This window comes from Squalius cephalus, assembly GCF_949319135.1.
Source record: "Squalius cephalus genome assembly, chromosome: 11".
In the NCBI taxonomy this organism is placed as follows: Eukaryota; Metazoa; Chordata; class Actinopteri; order Cypriniformes; family Leuciscidae; genus Squalius; species Squalius cephalus.
This window is the reverse complement of record NC_137132.1, coordinates 6,444,190-6,470,367: the sequence shown is the minus strand read 5'-3', so window position 1 is coordinate 6,470,367 and position 26,178 is coordinate 6,444,190. Positions and strand designations below refer to the sequence as shown.

Below are 26,178 nucleotides of genomic sequence, written 5' to 3'. Positions count from 1 at the left end.
GCAGAAGAGTTTTGTTTTCGCTCTACTCTTTTTCTTTTTGTTGTCTCTTTAGACGCTAAAATGAATGTAACTTTTTTCCGGATGTCGTATATTTCCAGTCTGCAGGTCAGAGATGTTATATTTATCATGTAAGAATTGATGTTTGTGTTGCCTAAGGCTACATTGTTATTAGTGTAACGTACAGATAACTCGTACGATCGAGTTTCACGCTGAGCATGTGTTTGACGTGACCAGATCAAATTGCACAACACTGATCTAATGTAATTTAGGCTACTTGTAATTTGTTTGGCTTATTATCAGAAATAATCTACTCTAGAGGGATCAAGCAGATCAGGGGGGATCGTCAGTCAGTCAGGACACGGCACGTTTACATTTGTTCATCAGTGGTCTCTGTATCTGGATAACTGTCTGGATTTCTGTTTCCCACAAATTATTGAAATTAGGTCTATAATAAGCCTTTATCACGGAGTGTAAAACAACTCTTGCTTCATCTTCTATCAGTGGCAGTGTCCATATAGCACGGGATTTTTGTGGTTTATCAGATGCAATCCATCTCAAAAAGGGTACTATCTACGAGTTTAAGTTTCCCAACATTAACCTGATATGAAATGTGAGAAAAAAAATTTAATTCTTAAAAAACCTAAGAAAAATGTTAGTCTGTATGACTGCATGATTGAAAGGAGAGCACGCAATAAGCATAGGCTGCTGTATGTTCTGAAAACATTCTCATCTGTATTCAGTCAGCTTGATATATTTAAATCGGCATATTTAGGATATTTTAACCTTTATAAATGGCTTTTTTTTCCTAATCATTTTAAATATATGCTTCATCTTTAATTTTTTTATTTGATAAATAAATAAAATTACAATAGTAAGACATTATAGGGCTGTTACCTGTCAAATGAAAGTTTTACACTGAAAAAATACAGCTGCATTAAATAGCCTAATGTTATGAGATTGTTTTAAATATTTTTTGCATTACAAATAAGAAATGTTGGAAAGAATGATATTTTTGGGTCAATGACGTGACGCGCCTAAATTTTCTGTCCGATTGCTTTTTTTCAGGCAAAAACGGGTTTAAATGCATAAAAAGATACTGTATTTGAAGTACCTCTCCCATGTATGTAGGCTACTCACTTTAACTTTTCAAAAACCTTTACTTATTTGTTATTTTTTTTTGTTATTTAAAGTGTCAAAACATCATGTGGTGCAACCGTCCGGCCATAACTTCTGTTTTGAAAACATCTTTGAAATTACTCTAAATTTATTCAAATTTATTTTCTTCACTATTTGGCATGATTTACTAAATGTTTTGTAATCCTTTAAAAAAAATTCAAAGCATTTGTATTTATATTTCCATCATAATATACAAACTTGTCTGATGATGCCCATTTTATGACATATCATGTGGTGCGACCATCAAGGAAATACCATTTTGGGACTTTTATGTTGAAAGCTATTCAAACACAGGAAGTTATATCATATACCAATTTACCAAGGACCCATGGAAGCAGCAAGCAGGTTTGTAATTCTATCAAATTGTGGAGAAAAAAATAAAACCTTTGTAATGGTTGGTATGTTGTTGCCATATTTGGATGTAATGTGGTATGACCTAAAAAAAAAAATATTAAAGTTATTTCTACAAATATATATTTTCATTATAAATTTCATTGTGACCTTTTTTGGGAAGCTAGCTTTTTCTTTTTTTTTTTAGGTGGCCAATTCTGTGCCTGTAAATTTTGACTGAATTTGAAAATATCATGTGGTGCGACCAAATATCATGTGGTGCGACCACTGCAGAATGTTTTCCATGATAGATATATATTCTAGATTGGCAGTTTTATGCTTTTATATTCAATTGACATTATTTACAAACATCATATTTTTTAAAAATATATTTCAGACAGTTTATGTTTACTCTTTGTACAATATAAGAAAAATGCAACAAAAAAATTAGAGCATGTAATTTAAGTTTAGTAATTATGCATTTATTAGTAGTGTATTTATTATTGCTTATTTATTTATTTAAAACTATTTTAATATATTTTACCAGATGCCACTGCCACGTGAAAAAAATCTGACCCTGCAGCAAGAGCAGAGTACCTTGATAGGAGAAGAGTGAAATATTATTACAGTATAAAATATCTATTTTCTATGTGAATATATTGTAAACTGTAATTTATTCCTGAGATCAAAGCTGAATTTTCAGCATCGTTAATCCAGTCTTCAGTGTCACATGATCCTTCAGAAATCATTCTATAATGTAACCCTGGACCACAAAACCAGTCAAATTTGTAAAATTTTTTTAATTTAGATTTATACATCATATGAAAGCTGAATAAATAAGCTTTCCATTGATAGATGATTTGTTAAGATAGAACAATATTTGGCCAACTGAAAATCTGGAATCTGAGGGTGCTACAAAATCTAAACATTGAGAAAAGCGCCTTTAAAGGAGAACTCCGATCAATTTTAACATTGAGCTCATTTTTTTGTAAATTTGGAGTGCTGTCAGTACAGAGAACAATGACAAAAATCGGTGTTACCTACACCGTGTTATCCTCTTTTTAAAATTTGCACCCTGTTGACTTCGATGGGGCAAGTTTTAAACCTGCTTTTAGCCTCTTAACATCCTTGATGTGTCATTACAAGTGCACAGGTCATGTGAGTGATTCCTTCGGATTGAACGCGGGTCAATCTGACTGCAGTAGATGTGAAAGATATGAATAAAAATGATGTTATTTCAGCCAGCGCTCATACCTGTGTTTACATCCTGTTTTCGGTCGAAGTCCACAGTAGTCGATTGTCGAGTTCACGGGCGTGATCATAGGTAACTAAACCAATGCGCGTGAACTCGACAATCGACTACTTTGGACTTCGACCGAAAACAGGATGTAAATACAGGTATTTACAGGTACTTGTCAAGGATGTTAAGAGGCTAAAAGCAGGTTTAGTACTTGCCCCATTGAAGTCAACAGGGTGCAAATTTTAAAAAGAGGATAACACGGTGTAGGCAACACCGATTTTTGTCGTTGTTCTCTGTATTGACAGCACTCCAAATTTACAAAAAATTATGTTTTATATATTTATGGTAGGACATTTACAAAATATGAAACATGATCTTTATTTAATATCCTAATGATTTTTGGAATAAATTTTGATTTTGACCCATACAATGTATTGTTGGCTATTGCCACAAATATACCTTGTGCAACTTGTGACTGGTTTTGTGATCCAGGGTCACTAATGATTTGCTGCTCAAGAAACATTTCTGATTATTATCAATGTTCATATTTTTGTGGAAACTGTGATACATTTTATATGTCAGGATTATTTGATGAATAGAAAGTTCAAAAGAACAGCATTTATTTGAAATAGAATATTTCGTAACATTATAGCCTAAATATCTTTACTGTCACTTTTTATCAACTGAATGTGTCCTTGATTAATAAAATTATTAATCACTTTAAAAAAACTATTGACCCCAAATGTTACCTGTATACAATACTTTTATGAAATAATTTATATCTATAACATTATTTAAAAAAAATCTAAGTCAAGTTAGAAAGAAATTCTAAGTCAAGTTAAATGAAATGGTGCACTTGTGTTTGTGATGTGATTTTTATATAAAAAATTTTTTTATAAAATGTTTATGTTCAGGAAAATTCTGTGAAATTTATATAAAATCTGGTTTAAATCTTTTCTTTTTTTTTTTGTATAAAATGTATTGATCATTGATTTCTTTAAATAGATTTTTGGAGCAATCACTCATCATGTGGTGCGACCAATAAAAGCAATCACTGTATTAAATTTAAATAAAATTTCTTATTTCTGTGGCTGAAATATGAATCACTGATACAGTTTGATTTAGTAAATGATATTTTTAAAACATTTGTATATGTTTTATGTGATTTACTGGAAAAATAAGTCTGTTAACTAGATTTAAGATCGCAACACATAAATTATAGAACAAAAAATGAGATCATTATTTACAAAAACTCAAAAGAAATGCAAATACTTGTTTTTTTAAACATTTTAATTACTAATAACTTGTATAAAAAAAATGTAAGCATCTTAAAGGGATAGTTCACCCAAAAATGAAAATTCTGTCAGTAATTACTCACCCTCATGTTGTTCCAACCCCGTAAGACCTTCGTTCATCTTCGGAACACAAATGAAGATATTTTTGATTAAATCTGAGAGTTGTCTCACTCCTTCATAGGCTTCTAAGGGACTGAAACTTGCTGGCCCAGAAAATGTATTAAAGACATCGTTAATATAGTCCAAGTGACTACAGTGGCTCGATCTTAAGTTTATAAATCTACGAGAATACTTTTTGTGCGCAAAAACAAACAAAAATAACGACTTTATTCCACTTTTCATTTCCTTCTCTCTGGGCCTCGGATTTTTTCAACTCTCAGATTTAATAAAAAATATCTTCATTTGTGTTCCGACGATGAACGAAGGTCTTACGGGGTTGGAACAACATGAGGGTGAGTAATTACTGACAGAATTTTCATTTTTGGGTGAACTATCCCTTTAAGGAAATAAATTAATTTTAAGATAAATCACGGTCGCACCACATGACATTTTTTAAGGCTACGGACAATTCATCTAGATGAAGAAACACTAAAATCACTTACATTTTTTAAACGAATTTAAGGTACACAACATCCTTAATGTTTGAACAATTGCAACAGTTTTTTTTTTTCTTTTGTATTTTAAAATTGGCCTGTCGAAAATCCTTATACGTCATGGACCCTTTTAACACGAAACTAAACCACCAGTAGGTGGCGGCAGGTTAACGTTTTAATGAGTGAGTTATTTATTCAACCGATTCGTCCAAAACTCTGAATCATTCAGTAATGAAAACAAGTTTGAGTGTTCCTGTGAGATGCGTTATGTTTCTGCTGTGATCTTTGTTTGGAACTATTTTTGCATAAACCCCGCCCCCGGAACACGATTTATAGATTATCAAGACAGAATATGCTAATCAATGACCAGAAGATAATTACACATAGGCTAAGCTACACAAATTCATCAACTAACCATTCAGAAACGTCTTGTTGCTTCTACATGTTGTCACTTCTTCTTGAGTCTCTCCATCATTGACTCCGTTGACATCATCTGACTCCGGTTTGAACATAAAAGGCTAATTTTTTTTTTTTTTTTTTTTCAGTGCATGTCTGTGAGGTAAAAGGACACAAGCTGTTGAAGCTCCGCCCTCTGTGCCGAGAGCAGCAGCTCATTTGCATTTAAAGGAACAGACACAAATATGGTGCGTTTTTGCTCAACCTCAAAAAGTGACAAATTTAACATGCTATATAAAAATATATGTGGGGTATTTTGAGCTAAAACTTCACATACACACTCTGGGGACATCAGAGACACATTTTACATCTTGTGAAAAGGGCATTATACCACCCCTTTAAGAACTGTAATTATTACAGTATTTCAGTATAAACTCAGTAACCTCGAATTTGGCAGATCTGGTGTCCCTCACAACAATTCATCAAATAAGAAAACTTTAGTTCAACTGTTAATGGCAATTTATGATAAATTATTCTGGAATACATTTAAATGATCATAATCTTGTACAGTACTTGTTATCCACATTTTGATGGTCTTCCTTTACACTTCCTCCCACATTTAGATTATTTCCTTTCTGGGAATATTCCCATCATCCTACAAGAGAAGGACAAACTCCAGGAGTAGCAGCTGAAATCTGTGTGACTGTTAAAGATGGAGTTTATTAAAGAGGAGATTGAAGACATGAGTGATCCAGAACCATCCAGAATAAAACATGAAGATACTGAGGAACAAATAGGTTGGTGTCCATTCTTGATTCTTCATTGATGACGGCTTTATTAGCTCTGATATATGGATGACAAATGATATATAAATGCATCTAAAATGATCATAACCCAGTTTTAATTGCATTAACAAGTGAATGACAGAACCGAACTTTGCACATTAAAGAGACTTTAAAGATACTTTTTAATTCTCACATTTAACTTCATTGAACTGATTCTAACTGCTTAATACATTTTATTTTAGACCAGCTGGAAGTGACGGAGCAAAGACAGAAACTAATCGACGTAAAGAAAAACTGTGACTTCAAAACTCAAGGAACAAAAGCCAAAAAGCTGCACTCCTGCTCTCAGTGTGGAAAGAGTTTCCAAAATCATGGAAACCTTAAAAAACACATAAGAATTCACACTGGAGAGAAACCGTATACATGCACTCAGTGTGGAAAGAGTTTACAAAATAAAGGAAACCTTAAGACACACATGAGAATTCACACTGGAGAGAAACCGTATACATGCACTCAGTGTGGAAAGAGTTTCCAAAATAAAGGAGACCTTAAGACACACATGATAATTCACACTGGAGAGAAACCGTATACATGCACTCAGTGTGGAAAGAGTTTCCAAAAGAAAGGAAACCTTAATACACACATGAAAATTCACACTGGAGAGAAACCGTATACATGCACTCAGTGTGGAAAGAGTTTTTCTCAAGCATCACATCTCAGAGATCATCTGCTCTGTCACTCTGTAGAAAAACCATTTAACTGCGATCAGTGTGGTAAAGGTTTTAATTCGTCATCAAGTCTTAAACAACACCTGAAAGTTCATTCAGACGAGAGGCCTCATGTGTGTTCCCTCTGTGGAAAGAGTTTTTCACGACTGCACAGTTTTAAACTACACCAGAAAACACATGATGAAGTGAAAGATCATGTGTGTTGTGACTGTGGGAAGAGCTTTACTACATCTAGTAATCTGAAACTGCACCGAAGAATTCATACTGGAGAAAAACCTTACAAGTGCTCATATTGTGACAAGATTTTTGCTTATTCTGGAAACCTGAAATCACACGAGCGAGTTCATACTGGAGAAAAGCCGTATTACTGTACACAGTGTGTGAAGAGCTTCAAAGATGCATCAGGTATCAGTAAACATCTGTGCATTCACTCTGTAGAAAAACCATTCAACTGTGATCAGTGTGGTAAATATTTTAATACGTCATCAAATCTAAAACGACACCTGAAAGTTCATTCAGATGAGAAGCCTTATTTGTGTTCTCTCTGTGGAAAGAGTTTTTCACAAAGAATTCATACTGGAGAAAAACCTTACAAGTGCTCATATTGTGACAAGAGTTTCACTCAGTCTGGAAACCTGAAACTACATGAGCGACATACTGGAGAAAAGCTGTAATACTGTACTCCAGGGGTGCCCAATCCTGCTCCTGCCGATCGACTGTCTTGCACAGTTCATCTCCAACCCTAATCAAACACACCTGAAGCAACCAATTAAGGTCTTCAGGATCACTTGAAAATTAAAGGCAGGTGTGTTTGATTGGGGTTGGAGATGAACTGTGCAGGACAGTCGATCGGCAGGAGTAGGATTGGGCACCCCTGCTGTACTCAGTGTGAGAAGAGTTTTAAACATTTATCAAGCCTTCACACTCATATGAAAAAATGTTTCAAGTGATTGTAATGGATTTTTTAATTAAAATAACTAACATTCATGTTTTTTTCTCTCTGAAATTTGTCTCAGATCCTCCGGCCGTGATTAAAACATATTCAAAGGCATTGTCTGGAGTGTGTCGGTTATTATTGCTGCGCAGCAACTTAGGGTTAGGAAACTCAAAGCCAGTTGACGACTGTAGACGCAAAGCTAGAGTATAAAGATTATGAAGTGTTGACTGTAGGCGCTTGGGTGTCGATTGGAGACGCCCCAGGTAATTAGGTTCCAGGTACGTAAGAAAAATCTACCACATGATCAACATTAGTTTTCATGTCAAATACATTAAAGTAAACTGAGATAAAAGAGTTTTTCATAAAAGCACTATATCATCTAGATTAATTTTGTTAATGTGGTGAAAAGCTTGGTTGACTAGAAAGACTTAAAGAAATGAAAAATGAAAATTCTGTCATTAATTACTCACCCTCATGACGTTCCAAACCTGGGGTGCGTTTCCCGAAAGCATCGTTGGCCAACTATGGTCGCAAGTTCCGTCGTTACCAATAGAGTTCAATGGACATTGCGATGAACTTGCGACCATAGTTGGCTAACGATGCTTTCGGGAAACGCACCCCTGTACGACTTTCGTTCATCTTCAAAACACAAATGAAGATCTTTTTGATGAAATCTGAGAGCCTAATTTCAATCTGTTCATCAAATAAAGCGACCGTGTCTCTTCAGAAAATGATTGACTGAACCGCTGGATTCATATGGATTAGTTTTACAATGTCTTTATGAAATTTTTTTGAATCAGCAAAGTGGTTATTGCATAGCTGTTAATGGAGGGACAGAAAGCTCTCAGATTTCATTCAAGCCGGATAATAAAAGATGTGGGGCAGTGGTGATACGTATCTGTATAAGTAAGGAATAATTGATGAAAGGCCTTTGAATTGTTAGAAAATAATGCACACCTGAGCTGGTAATGTTACACCTCGGATGTGCATTATTTTCTAATAATTCAGTGTACTAGAGTCAAATATTCTGCTTATGCTTTTGATTGATGATCAATTGAACTTTACAGACCACATTGCTAGAACTGCCCGGTCCTGCAGATTTGTCTTATACAACATCAGGAGGATCCTTCCTATCAGAGCATGCTACACAACTCCTTGTCCAAGCACTTGTTCTATCCAGACTGGACTATTCTAATGCTCTCCTGGCTGGTCTTCCAGCTTGCTCGGGCAAACCTCTGCAACTGATCCAAAATTCTGCAGCTAGAGTGGTCTTTAACGAGCCAAAGAGAGCACATGTCACTCCTCTCCTCACAAAATCTCTTTCTCTGACCTTTTCCTGGTCTGTTCCCTGCTGGTGGAATGACCTGCCCAACTCAACCAGAGTCCGTGTCCATTTTCAAGAAACGGCTGAACACACATCTTTTTCGACAACACTTGATCCATTAATACTAACACTTTATCTTCTATATCCAGGGGTGCACATAACTGGTGCTCACGTGTGGTAAAAATAAACGACGCGCAGCAGAAAACATGGAAGGAAGCGCTTTTGAGTACCAACATTTTGGCCCAAAATGTTGGTACTCAAAAGCGCTTCCTTCCATGTTTTCTGCTGCGCGTCGTTTATTTTTACCACACGTGAGCACCAGTTATGTGCAACCCTGTCTATATCTATCATCTAAAAACAAAAACAAAACAAAAAACAGGTATTGCATTAGATTAAATTGGGAAGGGTCATAGCACTTGCATATTGGTGTCCTAATCTTGCATACTGTTGTCCTAATGATTCTAATTATTGGACAAAAAACGTCCTCACGTAATAACCTAGAATACTGTCTAACACTTGATGGCTGCTCTGTTAAGTCTTCGTCGTCAGTTAGGAACCTGGGTGTGCTCTTTGATACCAATCTTTCATTTGAAAGTCACGTGTCTAGAATCTGTAAAAACGCATTTTTTCATCTTAAAAATATATCTAAATTATGCCATATGCTCTTATTGACAAATGCGGAACAATTAGTTAATGCGTTCATGACCTCAAGGCTAGATTATTGTAATGCTCTACTTGGTGGTTGCCCTGCACGCTTAATAAACAAACTACAGTTGGTCCAAAACGCAGCAGCTCGAGTTCTTACCAGAACCAGGAAGTATGACCATATTAGCCCAGTTCTGTCAACACTGCATTGGCTCCTTATTAAACATCGTATCATTTTAAAATATTGCTGATTACTTACAAAGCACTAAATGGTTTAGCTCCGCAGTACTTGAGCGAGCTCTTAACGCATTATAGTCCTTCACGTCTATTGCGATCTCAAAATTCCGGCCAGTTGATAATACCTAGAATATCAAAATCGACTGCTGGCGGTAGATCCTTTTCCTATTTAGCACCAAAACTTTGGAATAGTCTTCCTAACATTGTCCGGGAAGCAGACACACTCTGTCAGTTCAAAGCTAGAAAAAGCTTTGATGAACTTTTTCATTCTCCCTGGGTTTTATAAAGAATCTTTGGGACCATTAAAAGACTCTGGCCTGAGGATCAAAGGGCACGGCCTGGGGAGTGGGGACACAACAAATCAGCAATGTATTGTGGGGCCTGACCATTTACACCTCTAAAAGTTAAAACTAATATTTTAAGATCAATACGAAATTTGATGAGTAGCCAGTGTAAGGAGGATAAAATGGTTGTGATGTGTGTCCTTCTGCCAGATCCTGTTAAAAGCCTTGCCACAGCATTTTGAACCATCTGAAGATGATTCAGAGCAGATTTGTTGAAAAAAGTAAAAAGAGAGTTACAATAATCTAAACGTGAGGAAATAAAAGTATGGATAACCATCTCAAGATCAGAGATCAGAGTCCGATAAAATTGCCCTCAATTTCGCAAAATTTCTTAGATGATAAAAACAATTTCTGACCAAAAGTCTAGAATGGCAGTCCAAAGACATTGACTGGTCAAACCAGACGCCAAGATTTTCTGAGGCTCGACTGGACAGAGGTGTTGAAGGATTGATGGGATTTTGTTGTCTGGGGCAACAATTAGGGTTTCAGTCTTTTTCGAATTTAAAGCTGCAGTCGGCAAGTCTGGCAGATTGAGTGGACTTAGCCAAAATTTTGAATGTTTACAACTCTCATGCCCCTCCCCCACTACCAACGAGCACCCGCCCATCGTCAGTGCGTGTGTACCTGATTTTCTGTGAACGCGTCCGTCTCTTCAGCAGATCAACACCATGGACTCGGAGGTAAGCTGCCCTGGCTAATCTATCCATAGATAGCAATAACCGAGGAATTGGAAGCTTGTTAGAAGATTTTCTCTCCGCCATCACGCTTCGTACAATCTTCAGGCAAACTTCAGGCATGTCGTGTGCATGTGATATTGTAATGTGCGCGCCTGCGCGAGTGAGGGGGGATCTGTGGCGTGTGCACGAACTGTGATTGACAGTCAGATCGCACACCCCCCTGCGCTGATTGGACCCGATGAGACGGGAGCGGTGGATTTTTGCAAAACAAATAACACGCTCCAGGTGGAGTTAGAAGCTCGAGTTTTTTTCTAAAACCACCTTATTTATGTTGTTCTGTCGGATTATACTGTCAATTTCACTGAATTTGATCAAAAAAATGTTGCCGACGGCAGCTTTAATTGGAGACAGTTACTAGTCAGTTACTAGTACTAGTCAGTTACTAGTACTAGTCAGGTCTAGACCAAGACTCTCTCCGACCCTCCCGGTTTTCGAGATATTCACCCAAAACCGCTTCTCCCCTCTTCGCAAAACAGAACGCGATGCTGTGATCATCGGTGATTGCATCGGTACACGCTACGTTAGGTAAAAGTAAGGTGCACAGTCACTGCTTTCCTGGTGCTCGTGTTTCTGAAATCGCTGCTCGCGTTCCCGAGATTCTGAACGGTGACGAGCGCGTTGGAACTGTGGTCCTGCACACGGGAGTGAACGACATCAGGCTGCGCCAGATGGAGGTTCTGAAGAAAGACTTCAGGAATCTGATCGATACGGTGCGCAGCACATCGCCTGAAACAACGATCATTGTGCCAGGACCGCTTCCCACGTACCGACTAGGACATGAAAAGTTTAGTAGATTATTCGCGCTAAATGAATGGTTAATGTCATGGTGCAATGAGCAGAAACTGCTCTTTGTAAATAATTGGAATCTATTTTGGGAGCATCCTAGGCTTTTCCGTGCTGATGGCTTACACCCAAGCAGAGTCGGAGCGGATCTTCTGTCGGTTAACATCTGCAAAATGTTAAATACCTTTTGACTAGTAACCAAAAGTCCAAATCATAGTCTCTGCTGCACCAATTTAACTGATATAAATTCTTGTGTAGAACATTGCATAGAAACTGTGTCTATTCCTCGATCAGATAATAAATCTACTGCAGGATCTAGGAAAAATCTAATTGTTATTAAAACAGAAAATGTTGCTATTAGTAAACAAAAACAATTTCTAAAGCTAGGTCTTCTAAACATTAGATCACTCACACCTAAGGCAGTTATTGTAAATGAAATAGTCACAGATAATAGCTTCAATGTACTTTGCCTTACTGAAACCTATCTTAAACCAAATTATTATTTCGGTCTAAATGAGTCTACTCCATCAGGATACTCCTATAAGCATGAGCCCTGCTTGATTGGTCGTGGCGGTGGTGTTGCAACAATCTATAGAGATATTCTCAATGTTACTCAGAAAACGGGTTATAAGTTTATTTCGTTTGAAGTACTTATACTAAATGTTACGCTCTTAGATGTAAGAAAAAAATCCCTAATATCTCTAGCCATGGCTACCGTATATAGACCGCCTGGGCCTTACGCTGATTTCCTAAAAAGTTTGCAGATTTTCTCTCAGACCTATTAGTCAATGTCGATAAAGCATTAATTGTTGGAGATTTTAACATACACGTAGATAATCCAAATGATGCGTTAGGGGCTGCATTTACAGATTTATTAAACTCCTTTGGGGTCAAGCAAAACGTTACCGTACCAACTCATCGTTTTAATCATAAACTCGATTTAATTATATCACATGGAACCGATCCAACTGATATAGATATCATTCCACAAAGTGATGATGTCACTGACCATTACATGGTAACTTGCATATTACGTACTCCTGTAATATATCATGCTGCGCCGCGTTATCGATCAGGCAGAACAATCCTTCCATCCACCATAGATCATTTTTCAAATTGCTTATCTGATCTGTCTCAGCTGCTCAGTGAACCCAAACAAACAGATGAACTAGAGGAATTAACTAGCACTATGAGCACCATTCTCTCTGGAAAATTGGATATTGTTGCACCCATTAGATTAAAAAAAGTCAGAGAGAAAAGTAAAGCACCATGGTACAACAATACTACGCATGTTCTAAAGAGAGAAACCCGTAATTTAGAGCGTAAATGGAAACAAACTAATTTAGAGGTCTTTAGAATCGCATGGAAAGACAGTATGTCACGTTATAAAAAGGCCCTAAAAGCGGCCAGGGCTGAGCACCTCCGCAAACTAATAGAAAACAACCAAAACAATCCAAGGTTTTTATTTAACACCGTGGCTAGACTAACAAACAAACGTCACCTGAACAAAATATTCCGTTACAGTTTAGTAGTAATGATTTCATGAAGTTCTTCACTGAGAAAATAGAAAACATCAGAACCACAATTGTAAACGTTCAATCCTCAATCTCGCCTTATAATTCACAGTGTAAGAACAATTACAGTGCTTTACAACTATAGAACAAAAAGAGTTAAATAAACTTATCACTTCATCTAAAACAACAACATGTTTATTAGATCCTATACCCACTAAACTACTGAAAGAAGTGTTACCTATAGTGGAAGAGCCTCTCCTCAATATTATTAACTCATCTTTATCTTTAGGTCATGTTCCAAGAACATTTAAACTGGCAGTTATAAAACCTCTCATTAAGAAACCACAATTAGACCCACATAATCCAAAAAATTTAGACCCATTTCAAATCTTCCTTTTATGTATAAAATACTAGAAAAAGTTGTATTCGCCCAACTGGGCTCTTTCTTGCAAGACAAGGAAATATTGTTGCGCTCAGATGAAGGCTAGTTGTAAGTCCAGGTGCGTGAAAACCAATAAAATGTAGAAGAGACTGTAGATGGTTCGCACTCTGAAAAACTAGACAAAGTCTTTAACAAAAAGAAACAATTATTTTAATAGAGCAAGAGCAGACGTTTCAGCCATCCAGCTATTCTCAATGCTCATAATGAATCAACACCAGACATGCGGTCAATTAATACCCAATAGGTAATCAGGAAACAAGTAACAGGTGCAGAGGGAGGGGCTTCAGCCCAGACCCAGAGAACAAACAGAAACACAATTCTTTTAATAGAAAAGTTAACAATATTTATCTCTAAAAAAGAATAAAAGCATTTACAGAAAACATGAATAGTTAATCTCTTCATTCATCCCTTTCGGGAAAAGGCTGTTGCAAGAAAATGACATCTATGAAAAGTTTCAGTCTGGATTCAGACCGCATCATAGCACTGAAACTGCGCTCGTTAAAATCACAAATGATTTACTATTAGCTTCTGACCAAGGCTGTATCTCAATACTAGTTTTACTTGATCTTAGTGCTGCATTCGATACTATAGATCACACAATACTCTTAGATCGACTACAAAATTATACTGGTGTTCAAGGACAAGCATTAAGCTGGTTCAGATCATACTTATCTGACCGCTACCATTTTGTCTATTTAAATGGAGAAAAATCAATCATAACTCCAGTAAACCATGGAGTGCCGCAGGGATCTGTGTTAGGCCCTCTATTATTCTCAATATATATGCTGCCACTTGGAAATATTATAAGGAAACATGGAATTAGTTTCCATTGTTATGCTGATGACACTTAAATCTATATTTCATCATGGCCAGATGAAAACGCTAAATTGACAGAGTGTGTTAAAGATATAAAAGATTGGATGACGCGCAATTTTCTTTTATTAAATCCAGACAAGACAGAGGTACTAATCATCGGTTCAAAAAACCGCCCACAAAACCTCTCACACTACAACTTTAACATAGTAGGATGTCCTGTTACTTTATCCTCTACAGTAAAAGACCTGGGTGTTATACTAGACTGCAACCTGTCTTTTGAAAATCATATTTCAAATGTTACAAGAACAGCCTTTTTTTCACCTTAGAAACATTGCTAAGCTACGTAACATGCTATCAGTTTCTGATGCAGAAAAGTTAGTTCATGCATTCATGACCTCGAGACTAGATTACTGTAATGCTGTATTAGCCGGTTGTCCTGCATCCTTAATAAACAAGCTACAGTTAGTCCAAAATGCCGCAGCTAGAGTTCTTACTAGATCAAGAAAATATGATCATATAACACCAATTTTATCATCACTACATTGGTTACCTATAAAGTTCCAGTTTTAAACTAGATAAAAGACGCATCTCTTCAGCCAGGCATTCATATAATACTTTTAATCTTACAGTTAAATCCGACCTCTAGTTCATAAACGCCAGAGGAGAACTGGCCCCCGACTGAGCCTGGGTTCTCCCAAGGTTTTTTTTTTTTTTTCTCCATTAAGTCACCTGATGGAGTTTTTCGGTTCCTTGCCACTGTTGCCTTTGGCTTGCTCAGTTGGGGATATTAGGGGATATTTAATTTAATTAATCAATCAACAATACTATTGATCAGCATTACCAAACGTGGATGTTTTCCACTAGAAACAAACATTGATGTATTATTTTAATTTAAAACTGTGAAGCTGCTTTGATACAATCTGTATTGAGAAAAGCATTATATAAATAAACTTGACTTGACTTGACTTGACTTTACTTACTAGCAAGCCATGATTTTACACAAGAAATACAATCCAGTAAATCCGTTAGTTTGTGGAACTCAGAATCATTGAACGAGCAATACAACTGTATGTCATCAGCATAAAAGTGGTATGTCGCATTGTTAAAATGGCTCAACATTTTTCCAGAGGGCTAATGTACAGTAAAAACAAAAGTGGACCTAGGACAGAGCCCTGGGAAACACCATTCAAGAATGGAGTGGCTTCAGACAGTATACCATTTAGGGGCGCTTTAAGAACAGGCCTGGTTCTATGGGAATGTTAAAGGGTGCTAAGCTGTTGTACATGGCAAATAGTAAATAACTTTAAAGAATTGTTACACTGCTCTTTTACATAGAGGGACAGTTTAATATCACTAAAGTTCAGTACATCAGCCAGTCCATATAACATAATGTTTATTTATGGTCTAGACGACTTGGTCCATTCTTGAGGTTATAGTATTTGTCCTTTCAGGAGCTTGACATCTTTGATTTTATGGAATAGAGCTCCAATTTTTATGAATTTTCAGCATTATTACTCCAGTCTTCAGTTTCACATGATCCTTAAGAAATCATTCTTATATGCTGATTTGATGCTAAAGAAACATTTCTGATTATTGTTGATGTTGAAAGCGTTTGTGCTGCTTCATATTTTTGTGGAAAACGTGATTCACTACTATTCAAAAGTCTGAGGTAAGTGACAGTTGTCATAATCTCCAGCCACCATGCCTGTCACCTCAGCACTACATCTCCCAGAATCCTTCCTGGTCTACCACCAGTGCACATTTCACAATCAAACACTGTATTACTTACAGTTACTCACCGTCCCCCTTTGAGTCTGTGTGTTCCCTGACAGAAGACCAGACCAAACAGACAACAACCATGAGTGACATTTCATTCGACCCAGCTACTCTGCTTCTTTCCATGACACAAAATGGCCGCCTGATTGAAGACTATGTGGATGAGTTCCTAGAGCTCGCCCACTTGGTGCCATGGAATGATGACACCATGAAGATGCTCTTCTGGAGTGGATTTTACAACCATATGTTTCGTCAGGTATCAGTGAGTGTTGTAGTCTCTGATACCAACATGTAGTCTGGTATGATAGATAATAAGCTTTGGCTAAGTGGTTCAGCCCTTACTGTTAGCGAGGTTGAAAATGCCAGCTCCACTCAGTTGCTGTCACCCCAGTCCACTCCAGCCCTTGTGGCACTGGCAGCTTTTTCCATCGAGCCATCACACACCAAGAACTCTTCCCAAGTCCTTCGCCATCATCACTCTTTAATCCCAGAATCCAATCCAATTCCTCAGTCCGTTCCAGTGAGAGCAGATCCCCGAGTCTGTTCCAGTGAGAGTAATTCCCGTGTCCGTTCCAGTGAGAGCAGATACCAGAGTCCGTTCCAGTGAGAGCAGATCCCAGAGTCTTTTCCAGTGAGAGAAGATCCCAGAGTTCATTCCAGTGAGAGCAAATCCCAGAGTCCGTTTCAGTGTGAGAAGTTCCTGAGCTTAGCCCTGAGAGTGCAGCACTGACCGTAATGTCTTTTGCATTAATGTGTGTCTGCGCTCCACATAAAAAATAAAATAAAAACTCATCAGTTGAATATATTTTCATCATGTGGCAAATTTCACATTAAAGGTCCCGTATTATGCCCCTTTTCACAAGATGTAAAATAAGTCTCTGATATCCCCAGAGTGTGTATGTGAAGTTTTAGCTCAAAATACCCAACAGATCATTTTTTACAGCATGTTTAAATTGTCATTTTTTGGGGCTCAGAAAAAAGCGCTTTTTTAGTGTGTGCCCTTTAAATGCAAATAAGCTGCTGCTGCACGACACAGGGGGCGGAGCTTCATGAGCTTGCGCTCAGTCTCTCAGGACAATTTCATCTCACGGAATAATGATAATATCATAAACTCTCAGTAACGGTGTTCATTTCGAGTCGGACAATAATGCCTACAGAGTCAGAGTGCTGTATAGAGATGGAACAGGTATAGTTTAGTAGTTTAATTACGGTTATAACGTATTTGTCATCTGCTTGTAGGCTATGTATCCATTATTAATAGCCTACAAGTCTGCTTTTTCGGACCAGATCCGATTGATGATCAAACATATACTGATGAGTTTAATAAAGTTTATTGTACATCACACAAAAGATGAAGCATCAGTTTTACTTCAGAAAATCACCGTAAGAGCTGAGTAAACACAGTAAGATATATGAAGTGCGCAAGTACATAAACGAATTTCGGTAGAGTTGAGGGAGCATTTTCTTTAAAAACAAAATAATTCCACCTCGTCTTCAGCGGCTGCCTCAGATTTCGGGAGTAAATAGAGAGAGCTATGTGGATTAATACATCCAGCCACACAACACCTACAACGCTTGGGAGACATTCTCGTCAGTGCAGCAGCTGTGGACTCGATCATGTTAGAACGGCAGTGTCTGTCAACACTCGTGGGCGGGGCCTGTGCTTAGTGACGTCACTAAAACAGCATTCTGAAAACAGGTCGTTGGGTCGTTGCTGATGATTTAAAAAAGGAGTGAGTGGATTTTTATCACTATTGGCTGGTTGTGTACACACACTGCCAACACACATTTATGTCCAAACAGCATGCAAAAGTGAATTTTGCATAATAGGGGATCTTTAAAAAGCTGTTTGTAATCATGTCTGTCGGATGTAATCAAACTATTTCTCATTGGTAACATTGACCTAATGTATTTTTTTTTTGAAAATTAAACTTAACTGTATTACATTGACCTAATGTAATTTTCCTTGAAAGTCAAACTTATGTATTACACTGACCAATGTGTTTTTCTATAGGTCTAACAGAATGTTACAATGTAATGCATTTTTTCATGAGTAAAATATACAAAAATGACTATATTGTGCTGATCTTAGAACTGCTTCCATGCATGTCTTTCACATTGTTGCATACATTAAAATACCTTAAAAATATGCCATTAAATGCACACCAAAAAAGCAAACAAATCAAATAGCAAGTCAAATAGTTTATTCACTTCATAATGCTATAAACAGTTATAACAGAAATGCAGACAAAACACATCATGTAAAAAATAAAAATAAATTAAATAAATTAAAACCTGATCTACTCAAACATCTTCCGCTTTTGGACTCTGTCTGACAGCGTTTGTCCACCCAGATACAGAGAATAAATTATGCCCAAGTGATGGCACACAGCACAGTCTGAATTTCCTCGAGTACCTCTACTCCCTGAATTACAATTGACACTTCTTTTGGTGGTTGTTGTGCACCCTCTGCATGGACCACACAGATCCCTAGGACTATCTTTTCCTTTCTCAGCCTGCTCACAATCCTTGAAGTTGAAGAGCACAAGAAACACAAACATAGTGTGTGTGTAATGGTCAAAACAAAAAACATCCTACTAAACTTGCATTACAAACAGAAATATATATATATATATATATATATATATATATATATATATATATATATATATATATATATAGTGGTGGCCAAAATTATTAGAACGGTAGGAGTTTTTAATGTTTTAAAAGAAGTCTCTTCTGCTCACCAAGGCTTAATTTATTTAATCCAAAAACAGTAATATTGTTAAGTATTTTTACAATTTAAAATAACTTTTCTTTTTGATTATATTTTAAAATGCAATTTATTTCTGTGTTGGTAAAGTTGAATTTTCAGCATCATTACTACAGTCTTCAGTGTCACATGAAAGCTTTTGTAACATTATCACTACCGTTTGGAAAGAAATTAATAATTTTATTCAGTAAGGATGCATTAAAATGATCAAAAATGACAGTATAGACATGTATTATGTTGCAAAAGCTTTCTATTTCAGATAAATGCTGTTCTTTTGAACTTTCTATTCATCAAAGAATCCTGAAAAGTAATTGTACACAACTGCTTTCAACATTGATAATATTAATAAATGTTTATTGAGCAGCAAATCGGCATAATGATTTCTGAAGGATCATGTGACACTGAAGACTGGAGTAATGATGCTGGAAATTCAGCTTTGATCAGAGGAATAAATTACAATTTAAAGTATGTGGATCCTGGATATGTGGATTACTGTTTTTGTGGTATTTTGGATCAAAAGATAGCCTTGGTGAGCAGAAGAAACTTCTTTTAAAACTTTAAGAAAATCTTATCATTCTAATCATTTTGGCCACCACTATATATATATATATATATATATATATATATATATATATATAAATCTTAATTACTGGTTATGTTTATAGGTCACGTCAATTAAAAAAAAAAAAAAAAAAAAAAAAAAAATGAGGGTCACCCTTAAAAAAAGTTTTTAAAACCACTGATGTACATCCTACCACCCACTGTCCAAACAGAAATTCACATATCTTACCAAGCACTCCTTGATAAAGGCCCTATAGTCCTCTTTGAGGTATTCACACAGGCCTTTAATCACCACTTCTCTCTTCAGGTCAATGCTGTTTCATTTAAAAAAAAAAAAAAAAACATTTTGCCTTCTGCTCTTGAGTATATACTTGGAAAGAAAGTCACTGACAGAAAGAAAGGAAGGAGAGTGTTGAGAATTCCTATGGATCACATGACGTAGCCAGTCATGGGAGGAGCTAAGTCTCCTCAGGTGCACTTAATGATTGATAAATCACTATTGTTTGGTGTGTTGGTGTGTGCCATATGCAATGGAAGCAGACTGTCCTTTTTTTCTTTCCTAATGAGAGCCTTTGTAGAGTTGATGTGTTCCTGACAATGTAAGTTTGTGCTCTTTTGATTTGTTTCTTAATGTTAATTCTTGAGATTTGTTTGGGTCTAATTCTGAAATGTTCTATGTGATTATGTTTCAGTGTTCTTACTATTTTGATGTTGAATTGTTTAGAATTGGATTATGTGATTTATTAGTTGAAGTTGGTGTTATGGTGTTAATTATATTTAAGATTCTGTTTGTTGTTTATTTGTTTATAGAAACCATACAACTCTATATCTGATTCCCATTCCACTCTATGGCTGATCTGTTACAATAAATGAGTATGGACTGAGTACTGGACCCCTGTGTTTTAAAGGTGCTCTAAGTGATGTTGAGTGACGTCACTTCTTGTTGACGTTCGAAGTATTGTCAAACAAAACGGAGGCTAGCTCGACCCTCCCTCCTCCTCATCCGCGCACTAACCCCCCAAACCCCACCTCCAAATCATTCTTATCGGTTATTGGCTGGAACAGTTTGTTATGTTTCGTGGTGTGGGTTAGCCCAGTTTGTTTTTCTTGCAGTTTGTGGAGCCTGGGGTGTCTACAGAGACCGCGTTTTTTTTACAGTGTGTTTACTAGCGGATGGTGAGGAGATGTTTGCTGTATGTGACAAAAAATGTTTTGGCCTAAAAAACATGTGACATCGCTTAGAGCACCTTTAATGGACTCACCATCCTGGTAGCACATTTCCTGAACCAAACATTCTCAATTTTTTACAGAGAGCAAAGAATGAAAAAAGTAATTCAGGGATGAAAAGAGGGGGGAAAGACCAGAAGATGTATGGCCCTATTGATTTCCTTGATGTGGAAAATGTGGATGGAATTGTGGAATCCAGGTATAAAAATGGAATTTAGGAATGAAAGGAGTTAGATGCAGATGGAAAATAGCTTTTGCTAACTCTGGTACAAAACATCTTTTCGAAAGATTAATGTATTTTGTACATTGTCCCTGACAAATAAACTAATAAAATAAAATAAAATAAAATAGAAAGGTATGATACAGTTAAATCTGATATTTTGTCAAATATTTAAAGGGTTAGTTCACCCAAAAATGAAAATTCTGTCAGTAATTATCACAAAGATTCCATAAGCGAGCACAAGTTGCTGCAGCCGCGAGGACTGTGAATGTGCAGGCAGCCAGTCATAAAGGGGTGATTGATTGGTCGCGGCACTGTGTGCAAAACAATACTTCGGCCTAATGTCTGATGTCGGGTTACACAAAGCAAATCATCGACACAATTATTTAGTTTACTTATTTAATGACCAACAATTTAGTCGTAATAATTATTTTCGCATAAGGCTTATTAACGTTAGTCTATAGCCTGAAAGGTCTGAGTTACAACAGTTATTGTTGTTGTTTTTTTCACAATAACATTTGAGTTCATGATTTTAAGGTTGTTGTTTTTTTTGTGGTAGACTTAAGACTAATGACAGACTGTTGATCTTTGAATAAAAATATGTTTGGTTCAGGTTTGAAATTCATGATCTTTTATGGCTATGTAGTCTAATACATAGAAATCTAATATTCTAATCATAGAATATCATAGAACAAGTCCATTGATGTGATTTACTGAATGCGGCCCCTTTAAGAAATGACCGTGAACACGCGCACTGAGCATGCGCAGAAGAGAGAAGTTTTGTTCTCTCTCTCTCTCTCTCTCTCTCTCTCTCTCTCTCTCTCTCTCTCTCTCTCTTTGTATTTTCCTTTGACGCTATTATGAATGCAATAGTCTAACACGTCGTAATTCCATGTAAGTGTTTATATTTATACACTAATGTTATTGTTAATGCAATAAAAAAAGAGAAAAAAGCGCGAGAGACAAGACGAGCGCTGAAACTTGAACCATTTGAAGCTGAAAGTGACGCTGTTAACGGTCGTGAATGAAGGATAAATGTGGAATATTTTCTTCGGATGTCGTAGGCTATATTTCCAGTCTGCAGGTCAGAGATGTTATAGATGTTATAGATGTTATATAGCCTATTTATAATTATATCATAATTTTTTTTTTTTAATTTATATAAATTATATTTATAATGTAAGAATTGATATTTGTGTTGCCTAAATGTACGTTGTACGTATTGTAACGTAGGCCTACAGATAATTAATATTGTCATTATTCTAATCAGCACTATTCAGTCTGTACATAGTGTATGATTTCTGTTATCTTTGTTAGATTCCTGTTTAATTCATAGATTAATTTGTAAGGCCCGGCTCGATCGGCCCAATGGAGGCATCCAATCAGCGGGGGAAGGTCTCTGCGCGTTACTGTCTTTACTCGTGGCAAAGTAATTTGATACAATGAAATACATTCTCTCATGTATTAACTCGTTATTTTATCGGACTCTATAAATGAAAAGGTTTTAATGATAACTGTGCATCATTAAATGTGAGCGAATGTTTTACTATTCTTTTTAGCTCTTTACTGAAAATAATGTCAAAGCCAGTAAGAATAAAATCAGATGTTTACAATTTATTATTATGTCAGATAAATGTATCATGTCAATTTCCTAATCAGTTCGAAGATAGTAAATACAATAAAATCAAATGCTCAGAGATAAAGAGTAAAAGTAATAGGTTAAACCCGACATTAGAAAACACATGACGCAGAGAGTCTTGGTCACTCTCAGCAATCACATGCTAATTTGCTAGATAGACAGAAACCTCTTTCACATTTATTTTAAAAATTTGTAGTACAACACATCCTTATAAAATCTGGAGTCATTTAAAAATGAACAACTTTCCCATAGAGCTGTTTTAAATGCTAGTAATATATAACCATATCAAAATGCTCTATATTTAGGCTATATAAAATCAAGCACACATGGTCATTTAAATTAAGAACTGTAATTATTACAGTATTTCAGTATAAACTCAGTAACCTTGAATTTGGCAGATCTGGGGCCGTATTCACAAAGAATTTTAAGGCTAAAAGTAGCTCCTAACTGGCAAATTTAGGAGCAACTCCTAAAAATAATGGGCGTGTCACTCGTAACTTTAGGACTCCTAATTTTTTTGACTAAGAGTAATTCACGAAGCGTTTTAGCCCTAAAAGTAGCACCTAAGCCTGGGACAGCTTAAAAGAAGTCGAGAGGACTCCTAACTCACTAAGACCTTCACAAACCGCTTTTTGTGGCATTTCACGTTGCGATGTTTTGAAATGCGTATGCGGCGGCTACAGGAGCTTCCAATCGCGAGGGAACAATTTTGCAATAACACCACCAACAACAACCAAAACTAGGCTACTCATTGCATGTAAACTAATTGTAACGTTTCATTGTGAATCAAATTAAAATGTTCTTCTCTTTGCAAACGTAGGCAGAGGCATATAGTGACAGATTCATTCAATAATGTTGCAAAGATATTGCATCAATCCATATGTTTCATTAGGCTACTAGGCTATTTGTTTTGCCTTACTCTTTATTCATTTAGGCTATTTATTCAGTTATTCATCATCTTCCGTCCTTCGCACTGCTTGTGTAGCGCACGCATTCTCAGACCTGTCACCTGTCACTCATCATCGTAGGGGAGGTGTTTGGAATCATTCCTGCGTTACAATCATCAGCCAATCAAGGTGGTCACTTCAGTCAAGCTCGTGCATGAGTAAAGACTTACTCTTAGTTTAGGAGTTGTCATTTTTCTTTACTAAAAGTAGGTCTGAAAGGCGTTGTGAATAACTTTTAAGAGAAAACTCCTAGCTAAAATCTTTTAGTGCGATTTAGGAGTACTCCTAGTGGCAAGATAAAATGCTTTGTGAATACGGCCCCTGGTGTCCCTCACAACAATTCACCAAATAAGAAAGCTTTTAGTTCAACCATTATGGCAATATATGATCAATTAAATAAAATAATGAGAAATATATGATTAATTAATTATTCTGAAAATACCTTTAAATTATCATCATATTGTATAGTAGTTTGTTATCCACATTTTGATGGTCAAATGTTAGATTATTTCCTTTTGTGCATCATTCTCAGTCCCTTAATAAATGGTTTATTTCTGTCGTCTTATGTTATATTTCTGATTAGTTTGGATATTAATTGAATAATAGAGCCTGTGCATTGTTTCATCCTTATTATATCCAGGGTTACATAAAAATATCAAACTACTGTTGTTTTATATGCTACTAATATGTAACCATCAAAATGCTCTATATTTGAACCAAATCAAAGACACCATTTGTGTTTACTGTTAAAGTAATCCAGTATAAGTTCAGTAACTTATCTTTGATTTTTCCAGATCTGGTCCTGTGGGCGTCAGTATCACACAGTGACCACAGTTCACACCTGCAGTGAAGCCCCTCCCACAACAATTCACCAATAAATACTGGGAATATTCTCATCATCCTACAAGAGAAGGACAAACTCCAGGAGTAGCAGCTGAAATCTGTGTGACTGTTAAAGATGGAGTTTATTAAAGTGGAGATTGAAGACATGAGTGATCCAGAACCATCCAGAATAAAACATGAAGATACTGAGGAACAAATAGGTTGGTGTCCATTCTTGATTCTTCATTGATGACTGCTTTAGTAGCTCTGAAATATGGATGACAAATGATAGAGAAATGCATCTAAATGATCATAACCCAGTTTTAATCGCATTAACAAGTGAATGACAGAACCGACCTTTGCACATTAAAGAGACTTTATACAGACAGGTGTCTTGTTTTCTGCTTGCTAAGTGTTTTTAATTCTTACATTTAACCTCATTGAACTGATTCTAACTGATTAATATGTTTATTTTAGACCAGATGGAAGTGACGGAGCAAAGACAGAAACTAAATGACGTGAAGAAACACTGTGACTTACAAACTCAAGGAACAAAAGCCAAAAAGCTGCACTCCTGCTCTCAGTGTGGAAAGAGTTTCCAAATTAAAGGAAACCTTAATAAGCACTTAAGAATTCACACTGGAGAGAAACCGTATACATGCACTCAGTGTGGAAAACGTTTCCAAAATAACGGAGACCTTAAAAAACACACAAGAATTCATACTGGAGAGAAACCGTATACATGTACTCAGTGTGGAAAGACTTTTTCTCGAGCATCAACTCTCAGGAATCATCGGCGCATTCACTCTGTAGAAAAACCATTTAACTGTGATCAGTGTGGTAAAGGTTTTAATTTGTCATCAAATCTAAAACAACACCTGATAGTTCATTCAGATGAGAGGCCTTATGTGTGTTCTCTCTGTGGAAAGAGTTTTTCACGACAGAGCAATTTTAAACAGCACCAGAAAACACATGAAGTGAAAGATAATGTGTGCTGTGACTGTGGGAAGAGCTTTACTAGAGCTGACCAACTGAAAGTGCACCAAAGAACTCATACTGGAGAAAGACCTTACAAGTGCTCATATTGTGACAAGAGTTTCACTCATTCTGGAAACCTGAAATCACACGAGCGAGTTCATACTGGAGAAAAGCCGTACCACTGTACTCAGTGTGAGAAGAGTTTCAAAGATGCAAAAAGTTTAAAAGATCATCTGCACGTTCACGCTGGGGAAAAGTCATTTAACTGTGATCAGTGTGGAGCAAAGTTCCTATTGTCAAAACATCTGAAATGTCACATGATAGTTCATTCAGGTGAGAGGCCTTATGTGTGTTCTCTCTGTGGAAAGAGTTTTTCAAGACAGGGCGGTTTTAAACAGCACCAGAAAACACATGATGAAGTGAAAGATCATGTGTGTTGTGACTGTGGGATGAGTTTTACTACAGCTGGCAATCTGAAAGTCCACCAAAGAACTCATACTGGAGAAAAACCTTACAAGTGCTCATATTGTGACAAGAGTTTCGCTCATTCTGGAAACCTGAAATCACACGAGCGACTCCATACTGGAGAAAAGACGTAATACTGTACACAGTCAGTGTGAGGAGTTTCAAACGTTTATCAAGCCTTCTCACTCACATGAACATTTTTTTTAAAGTGATCAACATTTGTTTTCAAGTAAAATACATTAAAGTAAACTGAGATAAAATATGGAGTTTTCATAAAAGCACTATATCATCTAAATTCATTTAGTTTGGTGAAAAGCTTGGTTAACTAGAAAGACTTAATGGGTTGGTTCAGCCAAACATTGTCAATAATTTATCGCCCTAATGTCGTTCCAAACCTGTAAGACTTTCGTTTATATTCAAAACATAATAAATACATTTTCTTTTTAAT

At 36.4% G+C, this 26,178-nt stretch overlaps 1 protein-coding gene across 3 annotated transcripts; it reads left to right on the top strand.

Annotated features, from left to right (window-relative positions):
• On the top strand, positions 1-26,178 carry LOC307167597 (uncharacterized protein). Of its 3 annotated transcripts, XM_079886826.1 has the most exons (5): positions 19,925-20,031; positions 20,243-20,305; positions 20,743-20,858; positions 24,260-24,508; positions 24,765-26,178. In XM_079886826.1, the coding sequence occupies exons 4-5, from the start codon at positions 24,424-24,426 to the stop codon at positions 25,862-25,864; spliced, it is 1,185 nt and encodes a 394-aa protein (XP_079742952.1). In that variant the 5' UTR covers positions 19,925-20,031; positions 20,243-20,305; positions 20,743-20,858; positions 24,260-24,423; the 3' UTR covers positions 25,865-26,178. The 3 variants fall into 3 exon arrangements, with proteins under 3 accessions (XP_079742951.1, XP_079742953.1, XP_079742952.1); XM_079886825.1 differs by lacking the exons at positions 19,925-20,031; positions 20,243-20,305; positions 20,743-20,858; positions 24,260-24,508; positions 24,765-26,178 and adding exons at positions 1-105; positions 5,180-5,278; positions 5,654-5,827; positions 6,058-7,908; XM_079886827.1 differs by lacking the exons at positions 19,925-20,031; positions 20,243-20,305; positions 20,743-20,858 and adding an exon at positions 77-105.